Source organism: Mixophyes fleayi, chromosome 4, assembly GCF_038048845.1.
Source record: "Mixophyes fleayi isolate aMixFle1 chromosome 4, aMixFle1.hap1, whole genome shotgun sequence".
Lineage (NCBI taxonomy): Eukaryota > Metazoa > Chordata > Amphibia > Anura > Limnodynastidae > Mixophyes > Mixophyes fleayi.
This window is the reverse complement of record NC_134405.1, coordinates 297,182,687-297,203,751: the sequence shown is the minus strand read 5'-3', so window position 1 is coordinate 297,203,751 and position 21,065 is coordinate 297,182,687. Positions and strand designations below refer to the sequence as shown.

At 40.8% G+C, this 21,065-nt stretch overlaps 1 protein-coding gene across 1 annotated transcript in view; it reads left to right on the top strand.

Annotated features, from left to right (window-relative positions):
• Positions 1-20,223, top strand: part of DDX46 (DEAD-box helicase 46) — a 78,464-nt gene extending 58,241 nt beyond the window's left edge. Inside the window, exons 16-23 of the mRNA XM_075209860.1 lie at positions 7,510-7,703; positions 10,431-10,568; positions 11,208-11,357; positions 11,962-12,195; positions 12,994-13,212; positions 15,591-15,735; positions 16,436-16,509; positions 17,659-20,223. Of these exons, the coding sequence (XP_075065961.1) occupies positions 7,510-7,703; positions 10,431-10,568; positions 11,208-11,357; positions 11,962-12,195; positions 12,994-13,212; positions 15,591-15,735; positions 16,436-16,509; positions 17,659-17,706 (1,202 nt within the window). The 3' untranslated portion in view covers positions 17,707-20,223. The remainder of the gene's footprint in view (positions 1-7,509; positions 7,704-10,430; positions 10,569-11,207; positions 11,358-11,961; positions 12,196-12,993; positions 13,213-15,590; positions 15,736-16,435; positions 16,510-17,658) is intronic.
• The last annotated feature ends 842 nt before the right edge of the window (positions 20,224-21,065 follow it).

Below are 21,065 nucleotides of genomic sequence, written 5' to 3'. Positions count from 1 at the left end.
AACTAGGAGAGGGGAATTTACAGTTGCGACCAACAGCTGTGGGCCTGTATGGAATTGCAGTGCCTCTGGTGTTAGGTAAACAGCATGTCTGGTGGAGACTGCAGTATATGGCAGCTCCTCATTAGGCACAGTCTGGCCAAATGTAGTCCATCCTCTCTACAGTAGCCATTTTTAGTGCTCGGCCCTTTAGGAAGGTGCCTCACGCATCCCCATTGGCAGCTTTCCTCACAGAGGAAAGCCCGTCAAAATTGTCCGAGACAAATGGATCTGGGCTAATCTTTGAGTTTATTACAAAACGTGCACACAGCTCAATGCACGTTGCTGTGTGAGGTACACGAAGAGAAACCTCCCTTCTGTCTGCTCTGCTGAAACCTCAGTGTGCGACTTATTTTATCCGAGGCATCTCAGCCAGAAATTTTGGCCCAGTGAGGGCTCCACCTGATGGGCCAGTTCGGACCCAAAGCATAGCTAGGTCAGTCCAGAGTCTTGTTTCCTCCTCTTTAGAGAGGATTCTACATTCCAGCTATTTTGAGGCATTGCAATCTGGTAGCTCCAGGTCTGAATTATAAACCTTGGTTGAAAACGTTCGAGAGGCAGTCGAATATTGGGGATGCAGCTCGTGAAGCTTGGGCTCATTATATCTAGAATTTTGGAGCTAGAACTTCTTTTCACCGTACCCTTTGGCTTATGGCTTGGGAGGCTGACACAGAACCTAAGAATACTCTCTAGTCACTGCCCTTTTCAGGAAATGTCTAATTTAGTTCCGAACTGGATAAGATCACGAACGAGGCAATGGACAGAAAAAAATGTAGTTTACTGCCAGTGAATACATCTAAGGTGCGTGTTTCCAGGTTTTGGTATTTTCACACTGCAGGTAAAGCAAGGGGCCAGATCTGAAGGTTACTTTCCTCTACCCCTTGGGGACAACAGTGACAAATGCAGGCTTGAGTTTCCAAGCCCTCAATCACCATGGTGTGCAGTCCGCCTACCTGGGAGCACCTGTGGAGCAGTATGCTTCTCTACATGGACCAGTGGTTCAGTTCCACTTCAGATTTCTGGGTGAGAGGCATAATAGATCATAGATCTCCTGGGATTTCCACTCAGTCGTTTGTTCACCACGTGCCTTCCTGGAGTGCTAGTAAGATGTAAGACTCTACAGCTAGCTATTTGAACATTAATTATGACAGGGGTAGTCATCTCGGTGCCAAAAGACCAGAATAGAATGGTGTTCTATTTGAAATCATCTTAGACCAAAAGCTAGATAGATCCTACAGCCCAATTTGAACCTCAAGTATCTGAATATCCAGGTTTGAGAGGGCAGTTTTAAAATAGAATGTCTGAGATCTGTTCTATCCAACATGGTACAGGAGAAGATCATGGAACTCATGCATGTGAAGGATAGGTTTTTGTTTTGTTTTTTGCGTTTTTCAATCTGGGAAGGTCATCAATGCTTTCTCAGATTTGCAGTTTGGTCTCACCATTGCCAATCTTGGGTTTGCCTTTCAGCTTGACTGCTCTGCAGGTGTTCAGAGATCATGGCAGGCATGGCTGTTTTTCTGAGAACCAGAAGGATGATTATCATTGCTTAACCTTGATCATTAGATATCTCCCGAGCCTAACTTTAGGTTAATTTTAAGAGACAGCACACACGTTAGAATTCCATGTGTGGACAATCAACGCAGTGACTTGTCTTTCTGGTTGTGCTGTTGACATCCAACAGCAGTGGGTATTCTTGTCTCAAAACAAGATACTTGCTGCACAAACTAACTCTATTAGCTTGCAAATGGATCTCTGTTCATTTCTGCAATAAATTCCTGGGGAAGTTGACCTAGACTTCTGAGGCAGTGCAATATGCTTGGTTCTATTAAAGAGACTTACAGATCAAGCTTATATTGAAATGGAGCAAGCCTCACACTCACTTGACCAAGCCAATTCACTAATTCATTAAACAGTCTCCAAAGACATGTCATCTGTCCCTTTGGCTTAGAGTAGACAACCTCAATAACAGCAGTACCTTTTGTCATTTGGAATTGGACAATCATGACCACAAATGCCAGGCTGGGCACTGTAATTCTGTAATGTCTGTTTCAGGGATTTTGGTCCCCAGCAGGAAGCCAGGTTTGTCAATCCTACCATTGGGGGACACTGCGAGTCTTTGGGGTATAGTAGGTGGGACTATGAGTCTAGGCACTTATCAAATTTGTTTGTTCCCCTCACTCCTACCCTACCATGCCCCTCCTCTCCTCAGACCTCAGTGCCTAACAGTTAAGTCACATGGGTATAGTCTCCTGTCTATACTTGGTTTAGTTTATTTTTCAAGTTTTTATTTAAATTCCTTTTAGCTGCAGCGCGGGACTCGATTCAAAGACCCAGAGCAGTGAAATAGCACTGCAGCTCTGTTCTCTCTGGGTCCCTGCGCAGGTAAGCAGCAGACTGCTGGCAGTCTTCCCCTAGAAACGAGCAAAGGGGCCATAATTCTTAAGTCTGCCATTAGGCAGCACTTATTTGGGCACCAGATATTTATAGCATATCGGCCATATAGTCGGCCGCGTCCACATTATGAAAGGGCGGCCGGGAGTGAAGCTGTACCAGCTTCTCCTCCCCGCCCGCCCGACATGCTGGCAGGTTCCCCCCACCCCTAGACAACGAGCTGCGGGGAGACAGACAACAATCGCACTCATTAGGAGGTAATGCAGTTGACATTTACTCACAGGCGGCCATATTAGGGGAGGATCTGGAGGGAACACTTCCTCCTCTACCCATCAGCTTCCTGGTGCGGATGGTGGCCATCTTTGGACTCTGGAACACAGACGCATTGAGTGCACGCTGTTTCCCTACTCTGCCTCTCCTCACGTGCTATTTTTGCATCGTTTTTATTATATTTAAACGATTGTCAGGCTGTTTAGGGCATTTACACAGTCATGGCTACTGTTTTTAAGTGTTCTGGTAGTATACAAACTTGGTAATTTCCTATTCTCCTGTGACATATTCTGGGCTTCGTAGAAATAGAGAGATATCTATTACACACACAGTCTGGCCTAAATCACTGGCAGCATTGATGGCCGAACTCACTAAGGTGGTGATGGGGTCCGGAAAGGTACATGAGTATCCCTTTTTTTCTCCCGCCTCTACACACGCTCAGTCCACACAGATGAGATCTGTTGCAGTCACATCTTCCGAGACGGAAGCGGCATGCCTCTATCTCCGTTTTGGTCTACCCAGACAGACGCATTTGCTCACTATCTCGGGAATAAACATAATTTTGTTTTTTCACAGTTGTTCACAGTCAGGACCAGGATAGGGTTCATTCCTCGGCAGAGGATGACTAGTTGTATCTTGATTTACAGACAAAAACATTTATATCTCTGTAGATCACACATCCACTCACAAGGTGGATAATCTCTGCTTAAGCATTAGACACATTTTTGCCTTTGCGGAATGCGAGTCTGTGGTTCCATCCACACTCGCCCTATTTAGGAGATCATCTCCCCATAGATGGGGATGATGTCTCGCCTTTGGCAAAAGCCAAATAAACAATTAATAAGCTTGACAGAATTTCTCCCAGCAGAGAAAATAGATGGGAAGGAACCCCTGGAGTTGACAACACTGTTGCTTTTCTGTTCTCTTATTCTGCTATCCCTACGCAAGGCAGGTGCCCATAGAAAACTTTTATCTAGGGGTCTCTCTGACAACAAGTGTATCCTGGCCTTTACTCAGATTAAGGGACACCAGGCAGTTTGTTTACACCCAACAGGGTCATAGCTGGTTTTCATAAAGCCATCCAGCTATGGTCAGAGCAGTTAGCTAGAGGCATCCAGGGTGACGTTCCAATAACGAAACTCACTTTTGCAGAATTACAGACTAGTATCCAGGGGCCACTGGAGGTATGTGTAGCTCTCTTTTCTGTCAGCCCCACCAGGCCATGTCAATGACTGTCTCAATACTTTCATTCCCTTTTTTTCTCTGAGATCAGAGTGCCAATTTGCGTAGTCACTCCTTGCCTTCCAAAGGAACATAATAGTACATGCACAGTTGCAGTTAAGTAAAAAAAACTATAGGCCTGGGGACATCCCCCGGAGGTTGAAGTAATTTATTCCAACTTACTCCTGGCTTACAGTTAGACTGGTTATTCCGTCCCATTTACACTTGCAGTCTCTCAACAAGCGAGCCTGCATTATCTTGTTCGGATGTAGTCCCTTCGGATTGTCATTGCAGGCAGTGAACATAGACAGTTCCTGGCCTCAATAGACATCGGAGAGGTCTTCCTTCATGTACCATTCTGAAAAGGGCAACGCTGTCTCCCACTTTGGCTGCACAGAAATTTCAGTTCCGGCTCCGGTCCCTGCCCGTCATTATCTTGGCACTGTGCCTCAGGGGTTTCCTAGGTAATGCCGGTCATGGCAGGGTTACTGCACGCCTGGTGAGTCACGATATTACCCTGTCTACATGACCTCTTTCTGAAGGCTTCATCATCTGGCTCTCTCAGATGCAGATCTCCATCCAGTTCCTGGAAGCGCACAACTAAGTTCAGAACCTACCCAGGTCCTCACTCATTCTACCACAGCAGATGCTTTTTTTTTATGCCTCATCTTCTATACTGTGACCCACAAAGTTTTCCTACCGGAGGACAGAGTCCTCTCACTTCAGCACAGTACCAGGATGCTGCTAGCGCAAAAAAATAAAATAAGGAAATTCTCTTCTCAGTTGCATGAGGTTTCTGCAAACTAGGGTACCAAGGTTCTAGCTAGTAACATTTGCACACACCACTCCCAAAATCTCCCACATCTCCAGAAGGAGATTTTCCACAAAAGGTCTGGAATTTTCCAAGGCCAGAAGGTCTCCCTGGAATGTAGGATTGGTGTACCTGTCACTTCCACGTCCCGTGTTCTCGTGGGTGCTAAAGAGTTTCTAAAAGGGGGCGGCTTACAGCTAGCCTAGTGGCCACCCATTTCGCTCTCAGAGCATGGTTATCTTACGGTCGGCGCCTGGTGGCGACGCCTCCCTTCCGCCCACCAGGGCAGCCAGATCTTGCGTCCAGAAGGTCTTCTCAGGAAGCTTGTTGGTACCTTGAATACAGCCCATAGGGCATCTTCCTCAGCCGTTCTCACTGGGCTAGAAACAATACACCATTTTGTGTAAATCCCAGGATTTTCACACGTCCCTGTGATGGATCTCTAAATTATTTTCTTTCGTGCGCTGTCTCCGATATGGGTCTCCACCTTGGTTCCCTCAAAGTGCAGCTCCCGGTGCTCTTCATCTAGCTCAGTGGGAGGTTGTCTCCCATCAGGGGGTTTCTTCAGGCTCAGCCTACCTTTGGTTGGTCGGGTGAAGCCATGGAATCTAGATCTCATCATCTGAGTCCTTCTTTGGCCACCTTTAACCCACTGAGTTGGTTAAATTGTTATCTCATGGTATGGGAGCTCCCTTTAAGCAGGGACTTGTGGTCAAGCATTCTTCTTCCTCTTTTTATGTAGCACTTCTCCAAATGGAGGTGGTTCGTGCTCTTGTCTGCACAGTCTCCGTCCATGAGACCAATGTCCTCTTCGTCCTTTCTAACACTAAATAGCGGGGTGGCCCAGTGTCCAAACAGTCTCTTGCCGCTACATCACTTCCACCATTCTGTTCAGGTGACTTTTAGAGCACACTCTCCAGGAGGGTTGTAGCTTCTTGGACGACACGACAGGGTGCTTCATTGGTTTAGTTGTGGCAACATCTACATCTTCTGCAGAGTTTCTTGGTTGCATAGCTTTCCATCCGCTGATGCGAGTTTTGGCCACAAAATACTGCGTGCAGCCGTTCCAGAGCATTTCCTCCCTTAGAGGCAGATTTGGTATGTCCCCAATGTCTCGCAGTGTCACCCAATGGTAGGAAAGAGAAAAGAAGATTTTTACTCGCCGTAAAATCGATTTCTCCATTGGGGGACACTGCACACTTTTCTTTGCTCTGAAAGTAGTGCTGTCCTTGGTGTTATTTTCTGAATTGTTTCTCCTCTCTTCCTGACTTGGTTATACAAAACTGAGGTCTGAGCTGGAGAGGACTGGCCTAGTAGGGGAGGAGTGAGAGGAACAAACAAGTTTTGATAATGGACTCCTAGTCCCACCTACTATACCCCAATGTCTCGCAGTGTCCACCAATGGAGTAAGAGAAATCGATTTTACGGTGAGTAAAAATATTTTTTCCAATAGATGTGATACAACCAAGAGCGGTTCTAAACTGTGGTCAGCTTCTGTTTTTGGAAAAGGCCATAAAGATTTGCTCAGACATTTCCACAGTAGTGGCATACATCAGCCATCAGGGAAGATCCAAATGCTCCCTTACGGTTGCAAAAAACAACATTGTGTGTTGGAAGGAACTAAATGTTCCAGTATTGTCAGCTGTGGTCAGTCCAAGTGTGGAAAAGAAGGCCGATTTTCTGATCGGGTTAGATAGTGGCTTAAGAAGTCCACATCTCTGGGGGGAAATTTCAGAAGAGGGTGACACTTTACAATAAGTGCAGACCTTCTTGCAAGGGGTTTGTGCACTTACAACCTCTATACATTCCTCCTAGAGATATTCTTAGCATTGTGCCAAGATCAATATTCAGAGGTAGAGGAATCCCTTCACCCTTTTGATGTTGTTAGGACTCTGAAGATTTAAGTTTAAAGACACATTTTACTACTTCTGTGAGCACCTTCGTTACAGCTGTGTCGGACAGTTACTAGGTCTTCAATTAGTATGTTCACTAAGTTTTATAAGTTAAAGGTTTTTGCATAAATTTTTTTCGTTTTTGAGCGTTCCCATCCATAAAAGCAGCTTTGGGAAGTCCTCCATGGTCTGTGTCTCCCATAGAGAAAAAAAGATTCTTGTGCTTGCACTAAATCCTTTTCTCTGAATACATTGGGGGACGCTGTGCACCCACCCTTTACGCCCTTGTTCTCCTGTAAAAAGGTTTGCTTTTGAGGAATGTTGTTTCTCTCTCCCCCTTCGTTCCTTTCCTTTATTCTTTACTGTTTGGCTTGGTTAGAATAGAATTAAAAAAATTGAGTTCCCTGTAGGAAGGATATATAAAACAGGGAGCCATTTCAGACGTGACATGAAGAAAACTTAGAGACAAACTCCTGCCTGGATACTCTATGCTTTATCGTTCGTGTCCCACAAGGAATTCAGAGAAAAGGATTTGACATAAGTACAAAAATCTTGATTTTGTTTTTTCTATACTGGGCTTAATTGCAGTGTTGTGCATTTTGCTATGCAAAAATAATTAATGGAGATGTTTAAACTGCAAATATGTTAGAGACATTTGTTTATTTTTAAACAATGTATCTTTTAAAACCTATACCATTCACTAGTTTTCATGAATGTTCCCCCGCATATTGTGTTTTACAGCAGAAGCTTTTTAACACACATGGAACTTGACTTTTTAGTTTCTTATTTTTATTCTTTTGCGATTTTTTTTTTTTTTATTTTTTTTATTATTATTTTTTTTTTTTCCTTCCTGAAGTGCTTTTTGTTTTCTGTAATGTTTTTCAGGCATTGATCAATATGACAGGGACAGCATCATCAATGACTTTAAAAATGGTGTGTGCAAGTTGCTGGTGGCCACCTCTGTGGCAGCTCGTGGACTGGATGTAAAGCACCTAATTTTAGTGATTAACTATTCATGTCCAAATCATTATGAAGATTATGTGCACAGAGCGGGACGGACAGGAAGAGCTGGCAATAAGGTCAGAAAGTGAAAAGTGACTGAATTAATTCACACTATTATGAATGTCAATAGCTACTTCATATCTACTACTGGGAGAATGTCTAGGTTTATTTCTCATAAATACCAGAAGATTATACTCCTATTCTGAATGAACTAGTATGTTTTTTATAAAGCAAACTTACTGAATGTGATGGTAAGCCTGCTTACCGGGTCAATGTGTGTGCACAGCCCTATCTAGTGCCAAGTTTAATATACTTATACACTGCTCTGACCTCTCCTGCTTTTTCCCTATTTGGGCATATCATCTGTGTTAATGGAGGTTAAGATGTATTAAATGTTACACCCCCGCTATTTCTGTAAACTGTTCCTAAATTGTCTCATTACATACATGCTTTTCTCAGTTTTCCATATGTCACTCCTACTCATCACCACATTATAGAACATACAGCCCTCAGAGCTCTTTATACAGTATTTACTATGTCAAGGCATAAAACCCATGCAATGCAAACATAGAAGTATAAAATATTATTTACTTGTACAGCAATGTCACAACATATCGTCAATATCATAATCTTATACACCGAACCTATAACCATTCAACTTTCGTGATACACTGTAGGTAATTTATACCGCTTTCATACTGCCACACCCGGCAATATCCCGGGTATATGAACCTGGGATATTGCCGGGGCGGCAAGGGCGCTTACCTGTCAAATTCCCAGGTAAAACCTTGTTAAAACTGAACACTGGTCTATATCCGGGTCTCCATGGTAACATCACAAGAGGAGCTCTGATTGGCTCCTCTTGCGATGTTTTTTTGTTTTTTGTTTTTTGTTTTTTTTTGTTTTTTTTTTTTTATCCAAACTTTAACATATGTCTGAGACCCGGGCTGAAAAACCTGGGTCGGACCCAGGAATTACCCCACCAAATGTCCCGGGTCAGCCGGTCTGGGAATTAGACCTGGATTCATTTATACTGCAGCCTCCCGGCAAAAACCCGGGTTGAGGCTGCAGTATATAAGGGGGGTATCACAGATCTCCGTCTCATGACTGTGTGTAAGTATTGTGTGTCTGTGTAAGCGTGTTAGCTCAACATGTACTTGCTGCGAAGGGAACTCCTCAATGTTGCTGTACCGTACAAACTGTTTTCTTAATTAAATATGCCCCTAATAAAAGGGTTTTCCCAAGATGAAAAAAGCCTTTTTGACAGACAACAGGAAAAAACTCTGTGAGGCAAGTGCCTATTCCTCCTAGGTTATCCTAAATTTCTTGCAACACTTGAATCCAGAGTCCTAGAGCCAGTCTGTAGTTTGGTGTCCTCTTTGATGCGATGTTATGATGTCCACCTCTTCACAAAGTAAGATGGGGATCTTGTGAGGTACAGGTCTTCATCTGCTTCCAGGTCCTGCGATTTGGTGTGCCTTGCAGTGATATTAGGATCCGTCATACCATCTGCTACAGCTGGGCACCCTCCTGATATAAGCACCTAGTAGGCAAGCAAAATAGATCAGTACTTTGGTAGGAGAAAGGAAAGAATTCAATCTGTCATCTTCTCCATCAGGTCCACTCGTTTAGTCCTTCACTACCGTTTTGCAATTTTCCAAGATCACATTTTGCTAACTGCGAATGTTATGTACTGAACTTCACATTATTTCAACCGCTAGGTATTGATTTCAGTTGTATGATGCCATCACTGGAGAGAGGGTTCGCTCATTTATAATCTGCTACCCTTTTGTATTGTTCATATTGTCGCTATCGATAAATATTGTCCAATGCAATTAATGTGGTTCCAAAGCACAAGAGTTGTAATAGCAAAATTAAGTATAACACAATGATATTACAAAGTGCAGCCAATACATATATTGCGCAGCCCTAGATACAGAAACAGTCCGTCAATCCTGATGTCTGTTGGCAAAGAGTGAGGCTGTTCCTAAATCAGAAGCTGTTTTTATGTTAAGTTTGGAAAAAAAAATACTGATGTCACAAAATATGCACAGATAACACTGAGAGGTCTTCATTGGTTCAGGGTTAATGATGTTCCAGTAGACTGCTGGTCATAGGTCAGTTCATTTGATCTTCTCCAAAAGGAGGGGGCAACTCACTCCATCTGTTACCTACCTGTCTTTCTGCTGAAGAACCGGTTTAAACTAACCCATAAGAAGATTGCTTTTGAGTATTCATCTCATATTGCTCATAACTTGCGACCGCTAGATGTGATTGCTGCTCTGTCGAAACAGAGTTAATGCTGGGGAAATAAGCTTTAATATGAGACTAAAGTCTTTACCTTTTAGAGGACCTGAACCATAAATACCTTTACTATAATATCTTTATAAATAACCCTTAATTTATTAAATGATCGACTGAATTGGAACTTTTAAAAAATGTGTGCTATTTACAAGTAAAAATGTAAGTGTGTGTTATTAATCCGTGCAATTGCGTCATTACACGTGGCGTACTGATCGCAATCACACAGGAAACCATAATTAGTTAATTTAGCCAACTTCATCCAATTATTTGACTTCTACAATTTGGTCCTTCCAACAACAGTTTGTCAGATAGTGCTGTTCTTGTCCTGTACTAAATTCTGACAGGCAATAAGAGTTCAGTGTAGAAGGAAAATGAACAGCTGTCAGGCAATGCTGATGGCCCCACTTGATGTTAAATCACCAGCATCATGGCTGGTGTTATCTGTAAATTGTTTGTCAAATTACGCTACTGTTAATCAAGAAATATATTTTGTTTTCCAGGGGTATGCCTTTACATTCATCACAGAGGATCAAGCTCGCCATGCTGGAGACATCATTAAGGCATTGGAGCTGTCGGCTAATGCAGTACCTCCTGAGCTGGAGAAACTGTGGGCTGAGTTTAAGGACCAGCAAAAAGCTGTACGTTTTCTATATACTTTTTTTCAATAATTTAACTTACTTGAGTGTACAGTCATGGCCAAATGTTTTGAAAATGACACAAGTATTGGTTTTCACAAAGTTTGCTGCTTCAGTGTTTTTAGACCTTTTTGTCAGATGTTGCTATGGTATACTGAAATAAAATTACAAGCATTGCATAAGTGTCAAAGGCTTTTATTTACTATTACATTAAGTTTATGCAAAGGGGGGTATTCAATTGTTAGCGAGATCCCCGGAAAACGAGCGCTCTAAAAATATTAGCGTTAATACAGTAATTACTCGCTGAATTTCATCTCTCAGCTCCCTGAGCTGGGAGATGAAATTCAGCGAGTAAACTACCGTATTAACAGTATTTACGCGCATATTACCGTATTAACGCTAATATATTTTGAGCGCTCGTTTTTCCGGGGATCTCGCTAACAATTGAATACCCCCCAAAGAGTCAATATTTGCAGTGTTAACCCTTCTTTTTCAAGAAGGAGTTTTATTTATTAAGAGTTTAGATCAGTAAGCATGGTGGCATCCTTCCCAGGGGGTCTTAAAATATATTATCACATAATTTGTTGGTTTTTTTTGTTGTTTGTGCATAATTATTCTTTACTACCTTATTATATCTATTAGGAAGGCAAAATCATTAAGAAGACCAGTGGGTTCTCCGGTAAAGGATTTAAGTTTGATGAAACAGAGCAAGCATTGGCCAATGAAAGGAAAAAGCTGCAAAAAGCAGCGCTTGGACTTCAGGATTCAGATGATGAAGACACCGCTCTTGATGTGAGTATTGTGTACAATGGTAATACAGTTGTCACTCTAACATTAACCATTCCTAGTGAAACACAATACATTTTTTTGAGAATTGACAACAGAATGAATGGCTTGAAGCCAAGTTAACTTTGTTTACTAGAAACACCTTTTTACATTTTGGTTACCTTTCTGTAGAAATACATGTGCCCCCTATAAGGCAGTCCTTATCTACATGCATACCAAGCTTGTGCAATAGAACATTGCAATCCGTAGATAATTTGTTGCATTCTAGAGGCTCAGATGTCCTGTGCATTGTATGTAAAGAAAAGACCAAGATTCATCAATACAATCCCAAACTTTTCACATTTCAGTGTTTACTCGGCAAGCAGAGATTTTACTGAATGTGTGCTTGGTAGTGTTATTCCTTTAGTTTCACTTTCCCACTTGCCAAAAACATTGTCCTCCCCCAGTGTGTTTGGGATGTACTCAAGTAGCTTCCCCGTGAGACATGAGTGTTAGCTCAGACAACTAAAGAGGGCAATAATTATATTAAACAAGTTGGCGTTCGCGCAATATGTAGTTCTTCCATGAACCGGGCCTGGTGATAGTGCTGACTGATGTTTTGCGATTTCAGATTGATGAGCAGATCGAGAGCATGTTCAATTCTAAGAAGAGAGTGAAGGACATGGCTGGACCTGGTGTACCCGGGGGAGCAACAGGTGCTTCTGGAGCTGCAGGGGGTACCGGAGGAGCGTCTTCTGTAGCTAATGCACCTACCCCAACAGCTGGAAATGCAGAGAAGTTAGAGATTGCAAAACGCTTGGCCAAGAAGCTCAGTGTTAACAAAAACCTAGGTGCAGAAGCACAGGTATGTGCCACTTATTTGCTCAAAAGTGATACAAGTAAGATTCTCAGTTGCCTTCATTAATTTATGCATGTCTTAGCACAAATGGTAAATGTAGCACTAAGTTGACTATATGTGGATCAAACACTTGCAAAGCAAATGTAAAATGTCCAAAGTTAATAAGCTATATGTATTTAATGTTTGATTATTATGATCTGTCTGAAGTGTTGCATTACCAAGTCTTTAGTCAAACAACTTGGATAATTGGTCAGACATCAGGATTATTGATTTCCTGCATAATTCAGCTGTTCATAAGTGACATTTCAAGCCATGGTTCAGTGCTACCACTCACGTTAAGCAATATGCAGCACCAGGCATCAATGACCCTGTGGTTGCCGCAGGTCACATTGTGCTCCAATGTCTGTATACGGAATACCTCAACTCTTACTAAAAATATACAATATACAAATATAGGCTTTCAAATATAAATGCAATATTTTATGCACATTGTTTGTGACATTTTTTGGAGCTTAGGTATGAGATCTATTCTGTTAAACCTCTTATCCAGAAAGTTGTTATAAACTTAAAGGGAAATTGTTAAGTTGCTGCTATTTGGAGGTAATAACCTATATACAAGCATGTATGATCATCAAGAATCTCCTCTGAAAGTCACTTTGAAGCACACTCCATAGTGATTTCATGAGAAGGCACTGGACATTTTAAATGTATTTCAAACTACAGAAAAATATTTGGTGTTTTTTCATCTGGTAAGAATGTGAGTAAATTTGTCCATATGTATTTGTGTTCTTTCTGTAACTTTAGGATGTAATGCAGCAGGCCACTCATGCTGTCCTCAGGGGAGGCACAATAGTGGCCCCTACAGTATCTGCAAAAACTATTGCAGAACAGTTGGCAGAAAAGATAAATGCCAAACTCAACTATGTCCCAGTTGAGAAACTGGAGGAGGAGAAGCAGGATGCAGGTCCAAATGAATCCTTCAAGAGATATGAAGAGGAGTTGGAGATTAATGACTTCCCACAGGTATGCTCAATAAACCCAATGATGTATATCATAAAATTGACCATCCGTGGAGATTACTGGAATTTACCATTGGGGATCATGAAGCTTTTAGTATTCCACATTGTTTTAGCAGTGGCTTGTCCATTGAAGGCGGAGCAGTATGTGCATGGCCAGATCTGGATGTTCATTGTTTTTGCTCCATTAGTGCAGTTAGACAGTAAAGATATTTGCATTTACGTGTGATCATCACGTGACAGCTGCTGGCTGCCAATCAGATGTAGATCAGTGGTCATTTTGTGCCTGTACACACTGATCTGGTCTAAATCAATCTAATTGGCCATCTAGAGTGCAATTTATGAACACACTTAAATCTGTTGTATGAAGATTAGTTAACTAAAGTAGAGACTATTGTATTGTCTACAAATCTGCAGTTGCATCTCCAGCTTTGGTATGAGATATTGGGCTGTGTCATACTTATCAGGAAAATGAATGAAACAGGTCTCCTTTTAAACTGGGTATTCCATTGAATTGAATTCCCCCCACCCCCAAAAGTATCCAGCCCTTTTCAGGCCATATTGCTAGAACCAGTGCTTGCTATTTAGAGCCTTCACATTAAGCTTGTGCCTATGCCATGCTATTACTGTGGCCGACGTAGTTATCATTGTTTATCTGTAAGGCACCATAAGACTCTGCAGAGCCAAAGTGGTCAGTTACAAATTGCACATAAAAACACTTTACAGAGCTTTACAGTCATGACATCATCAAGCTTTCTAGTGATTGGTGAAGTGCAGCTATTTTTAGGACTATAGCGCTGTCTAATGTTAGATCCTGAGAACTGGTTTTAATGATTGCTGTCGGATACTCTGGGGACAGAGCAGTCATCCACTGTCCATTTGTGATGGGGGCCTAGAGAGTAGAGATGCACAAAAGAACATTCTCCAGTTGACAGAGTACATTTTTTAGCCAATATGGTGAACAAATTATATCCAGCCCTGTATTATGCAAACTTTCACTTCCATCTCTACCCGTTCTCATTTATGCACCTCCTTTGTCAACCTCGTCTGTACTTGTTCTGTTTTTATGTGCAGTTGTATTTTGTATGATTTGTAACTGACTGGCACTGCAGTGTTTTGTGCCACCTAACAAATAAAAATGATGATCTGGACATGGTAGACATTCCATACCCTCCCTGAGCACACTTGGCTTACTGCGGGCTCGTCCGCATCCGTTCTTTTCTCTCTCAGGGTGCCACCAAAACTATCATCCACGCACTCATCATCTCCCGCCTTGATTATTGTAACCTCCTCCTCACTGGCCTCCCCCACTCCCGTCTCTCCCCCCTCCGCTCTATACTCAATGCGGCCGCAAGACTCATCTTCCTCTCACGCCGCTCCTCCTCTGCCTCCCCTCTCTGCCTCGCCTTACACTGGCTCCTCTTCCCCTACAGAATCCTTTTCAAACTCCTCACCGCCACTTACAAGGCTCTCTCCAACTCTACTACCTCTTATATCTCTAACCTCCTCTCCATTCACACTCCTGCTCGCTCCCTGCGCTCGGCCAATGACTGCTGCTTCTCCTCCACCCTTATCACCTCTTCCCACTCAGGAATCCAAGACTTTTCCCGTGCAGCCCCCCTTCTCTGGAACGACCTCCCTCGTTCCATCCGTCTCTCTCCTACTCTGTGCTCCTTCAAACGTGCACTCAAAACTCACCTCTTCCTCAAAGCCTACCAACCATCTACTTAACCCCCATCTCCTCCCTTTGCTCGTCCTCCCTTCTATCCTCTTGCCTCAACTGGCTCCTCTTGTGCCTGGTCTGTTTACCCTCCCTTAGGATGTAAGCTCGTATGAGCAGGGCCCCCTCCCCTCCTGTCTCCATACCTGTTCTTCCGCTCCGTCTTTACTGCATATGACTAGCCGGAGTTTCTGAAGTATTGGTACTTTTTGTTCATTGTTCTGTATGGTTTCACCCTGTATAGTCTACTGTTAGCACTGTGTGCGGCGCTGCGGATACCTTGTGCCGCCTAACAAATAAATGATAATAATACTACAGTAAAATAATAAAATGTAAATAAGCTAGTAATTAGAAATTAGACAATCTCCCAAAGCTATGAGTGACACATTTAATCTAGGCTTTGGAAAAATAGCTTTATCGATGAATGAAAGTCCAGTTTTACAGTGATTACATAAGTTGTCTGAGGAGAATTAATACAAATACATATAACTGTGTGGTACAATGTTTCTTGTCTAAAGGATCTGGCTTGATTTAGCCATGCATATTTAAAGTAATTTTATTATATTTCTATGGGCCTTTCCCCAGTGTTTTTATTTCATGTATTCTTCCGAGTATTTGTATATTTCATGATTATAGTATATATAATTTTATTTACTATATTTCAGACTGCGAGGTGGAAAGTAACCTCAAAAGAAGCACTCCAGAGGATCAGTGAATATTCGGAGGCTGCTATTACCATTAGGGGTACTTATTTCCCACCTGGCAAAGACCCCAAGGAAGGAGAGAGGAAGATTTATTTGGCCATAGAGAGTATGTATATCCAATTTGTGTCCTGCATTGCCACAAAAGCTTTCTAATGGTTGGACTTCAAGTGCCGGAACAGTAGTGCTGTATGATACACAGTGAACTTGTTACGTACACGACACCAACACAAGAGCATAAATAAGCACATATCATGTACATTTGGCAACCATTTTATATAGTTTTACATCTGTATTTTTGGAACCAACTGAGTGTGAACATCTTATGGCAGAAGCCTTTTGTAATTGGAAACTAGGAATGTTGGAGCACAAACTTCAGTTTACACGCAAGCTTCCATTGGAAATATCACATACGTTACACACCCATAAGATTTCCTGCTAACCTGCATTTTGCCTTTGGTAAAATATCAGGTAGTAGAGGCCAGAGGAGAAGGCGAGTTTACCTGACGTGTGTGTTACATATTGAGAGAGTGTAAAAAATATCTTCCAAATATATGATGAAATTGTATTTATAAACACATGAAAAGTGCAACAAAGCCCTTACCAGGAAACCTGGGCAGATGATATGACAATTTCACTGTTTTTTATTTTTGCACATGTTGGTTAGTGTTTCTAAATAATGTTTGATATAGTGTACTAGTTATGACATTTACATTATCCATGCCACATACAGGCTGCTGCAATATATATATAGCACAACAGAAATAAGGTAAATGTCACCATTATAACAGTGAATATACTTTGTCTAGGTGCCAGTGAGTTGGCTGTGCAGAAAGCGAAGGCGGAAATTACCCGACTTATCAAGGAAGAACTCATCAGACTGGTAAGTGTGAGGGACAGAAATAATAACCGGAAAATAAGGGTTGTTTTTGTCTTACATTTTCAGTTCATTGTTCTTAACATGCAGGATACAATAATATTTTGTGAAATGATTTTTTAAATTTAGTTAGAAATTACATATTAAAGTTAAATTCCCTTTTATTGCTTAACTAGTGCGTTGCTTTTGTTAATTCGGAAACACTGTTAACATACTACTAGAGGGCGGTTTCAAAAAAGCCAACTGCATGTGTTTTCTACTGGGCTTAAATATAGATTGTGTGACTGCATGACAATCTCCTTATCCAACCATCGCTACTTGTATGTAATTCAGACAGCTTGCGACATAACAAGGAACTGACGTTTACTACTTCTCATAATACTATCAATATCACACGTCAGCATATGCCCAGCAACATGATCGTTTGAAGCTTTACCTCTTTTACAAGGGGGTTGTCGCAATGCTGACCATAAATGCATACATACCCATCTCTGTGGTTATTACAATAAAGACAGGTCTGGTTTTACATGAAATCTGTTTCTGCCTAGCAACAGAGCGCAGAAGACATCTAGTTTGCTCATTTGATACAGCTTTGCTTGGGGATGGACTAATAAAAAGAAAAAAAAATGAAAAAAAAAAATGTTGATGCCTTTGAATAGGTGTGGTTAATATGTTTATATACCATTTTTTTAATTATAGTTTCAAAATATACACACATGAATTTAAGTACGAGATCTTTTATCTAGAAACCATTTATTGACATGTTTCAGAAAACAGACGTCACTGTAGGGAGCACTGCTAAACAATTTACAGAGAAAAAGCAATGCTATGGTCAGCTTGTGGAGTCGCTGGGGTTTATTTTTAAATGTAGTTTATTATATTTTAGATGTGGTGCTCGAAATTTAGGAAAAACTTTATCTGATTAATAAAGTCCCAAACATTACAATTAATCGATCCCATACCTGTAAATATAAAACCCTATATACACAATTTTTCTGCATAACATTAAAGCAGAGTTCTGACGCCTCTGACCTCCTGATATGCAGAAAGAAGGCAAATTATTGCAGCGCACACTTACTTTTATCGACTATACTCATTTGTTTTCTGACTTAATACCTAATTTTTTTACTTTTTTTTTTTTTTTTCTTCTTTCAGCAAAATTCATACCAACCAACAAATAAAGGAAGATACAAAGTGCTTTAGAACTGGGCAAATGTCTGACATGTCTCCACTTTTGGTCCATTGCCGTTTTCATCTTGTGTTGTAAATGATGCACTTTTTTATTTTTAAATTTTGCCTCCATTTTAAATTAAATCTGCTAAAATAAGGGAAGAAGTGAAATCCAAAATTAAACTTTTTTTTTTCCTTTTTTAAAGAAAATGCATAATGCAGAAGGAAAGTTTGTATAAATTCCAGCGTCTAAAATAAAATTGTTTTTAACTTTCTCTCGAAATGTGTAGCAAAAAATATTTTTTTATTATTATTATTGCAGTACCATGTTAGTCAGAAAAGTCTATGTGATGTTAAATACTTTAGTGTCAAAAAAGACAAAAGTATTATAGGAGTGATACCTTTATTGGCTGACCAAAAAAAAATATTACATTTGCTAGCTTTCAGAGCACAGAGGCCCCTTCGACAGGCACGTTTTCAAATGAATGAGAAAAAGGCACAACATTTAAGAGCTGTTACATCAAGAAATTTGTAAATAAGCAAAAGTAATAAAAAGGAGTTTTTTGTTATGGATGGAAGAGTAAAAGTCCTAGGAGTTCAGAGGTCTGAACTTTGCTGTGGGGTGTGAAGTGTGTCCATGTAGTGGGTCATAAATCCAGGTGTTAGATTGAGTCCTTTAGTCAATGAATGGAATGTTCTTATTCGCTTGAATTCCCATATGATAAGAACATTCCATTCATTGACTAAAAGGACTTCACACAACACAGCAAAGTGCAGACCTCTGAACTCCTAGGACTTTTACTCTTTCGTCCGTAGCGAAAAACTGCTTTTTATTACTTTTGCTTATCTTGATGATGAACCCCCAACCCCCCCACCCCCCTGTACAAATTTCTTGATGTAACGGCTCTTAAATGTTGTGCCTTTTTCTCATTCATTTGAAAACGTGCCTGATGAAGGGGCCTCTGTGCTCTGAAAGCTAGCAAATGTAATATTTTTTTTTGGTCAGCCATTAAAGATATCGCTCCTATAATTCTTTTGTCTTGTTTGACACGAAAGTATTTAACGTCACATAACTTTCTCTCAGAAAGTGAACTAAAATGTTTTTTTTCCTCTGGGGTTTTTTTTTTTTTACAAAAATTTGTAGATGTTTTCTTACTGTGATATTTGTAGTTAGGCTGTTTTTTTCTCTGTGGTAATTCTGAAGATTTCCCCGTAACCCCATCAGCAACTGTCCTCTGCAATAAATCTCACCACTAGGAAGCAGGGTGATTTTCAAGCAAAAATTGCACTCATTCCTCCTCTGTGTAACCAGGTCTCCAGGCTGTGAGCATTTTTTAAGTGCCCTCAGCATAGGAGATTGGTCCCTGCCTGAATCCCATTGTTTTATTGGGGATGGACTGTGATAAAATATTCCAACAGTTTTAACAAATTATGATTCAGATATTGTTTGTATTTGCTGGTTATTGTGGGTATAGGAATTTGGGGCTAATTGCTGAGTGTGTGTATTTACAAGCACATGTTGTATGATATAGTACATAAGTCATGGCTTGAGTAATGCCAGACACAAAGGCAATATGCACATTAACCTTACCATCTCCCTGAAAGACTAAGTTGTATGTACTTGTGACAGTTGTGCTTCACTGTAGCATAGGAAATTGTAAGGGGCCTTTCCAACTTTTGAACTAATCTTTGCCCCCCCACATTCAAAATCTGGCATACTTCACAACTTATTGAATGGCCATACAGGGACACTAAAAAATGACCTTCCACCAGGACAGAAGTGTGTTTTTCCAAGTAGAGACTGATTGAAACTTGTCAAAAAAACAAAAATGCCCTTTTCATAAGTAGCAAGCAAAATCTTCTAGCTTATTGGCTAGGCAGCACTCTTATCTCCCTAGTAGGCCATGTGCTCTACATAGGTACTTTAAGATGCCGATACAGAGCTTTCAGTGGTTATTGTCACCTAGTTCAGTAACTAGAATTTCATTTTTGCCCAACAAGTTTCTGTTCGTCACTACTTTGAATTATTCATTTTTATTATATATTTTTTTAGACAGGTTCTGTTTAAAACTTGTTCTAAAAAGACACACTTTTTGTGTGTTCTTGCACATACACACTCCACAGTAGATTTTATTGCACAAAGTTGTCATACAGCACAGCTTACTAAATCATGCAAATCAGAGCTTTGTGGTCTGTCTGGCGGAGTAAGCTACTATTGTTTCTTACTCCTACACATCAGAATTAAAAGAGGGATAATTTGTAAGGGACAGATTGTATAAAAAAAAAGTTCATGTGGCAGATTGAATAGCTAATACTCCATACCATCAACTACACTGCATGTGGATCTACAGTACATCAGCAAATTATGTAATGGAATTCCAAAGCTACAGTTTTGAAGACCGGATACAACACCTAACACTGGGTGCAAATACTTTTGTATTTAAAAAGTGTAATTGCTGATATATAATGGAATTGTATTTCTGAATAACTTTTCTAAAGCTGTTGTAATTGTTTTTATTCTTATCCCATATTAAAGATGAGTAAATACAATGGTATTCTTACATAACGTGGCTACTAGACATGATCAGGAGTGTACCTTGTATGACTTGTTAAAATATACCTGCAAATCGAACACTGGCAAATATGCCTGTTGCTTGGGACAGATATAAATCTTAAGGCTGAGCCCGAGTTTCTACTTTCGGTCAGCATGCAAGTGTTCATAAAGAGTGGCTGACTAGATTGAGACACCCACCTATTCTGTCATGTGTATTCCCCAGTCTGTTTTCCTCCCAAGTTTGTTCTGTCATTGCTTGAGGTTACAGTTATTAAACGGTTTCTCCACATTTTTAAATTACTTTATTTGATTTGTACATAACCTTATATACTGCACCTTCTACTGAACATATGTCAATGTCTTTCTGTTTTCCTGTGCTATTTATGTATTTTTCTTATTGGTTTCAGTTGGTTATTTTCGCTGTGCTATGATACGACTGCTCTGCTGTCTGCATTGAATACAGTTGTACCCAGGGGGCCTCTTTTGTGTCTGGAAATTGGGATGTAAACACAATTTACAGTAATCTGTGATTCCCTAATACCTGTACGATAGAGACAGTATCCACTAATAGTCATGTCTGAAACTTACTCCCCACCATGCACTTAATCAAATGTCGGTGGTCAAGGTAACACCATCCCTCTGCCTGTGCTAAGATCAATAGCCAGTGTCACAGCATTACACAAAAATACCTAGGGATCCTGCCTCAAATGTTCTTAGGAAGACTCTCCACTGGGCATTCCAAAAATTGCAGTGGTCAAGGTAAAACCATACCCCTATCTGGGTATGAGCTTGGGCCAGTCTTGGATTGTCAATACTTCTCCTGGTTCTAGCTCTAGCC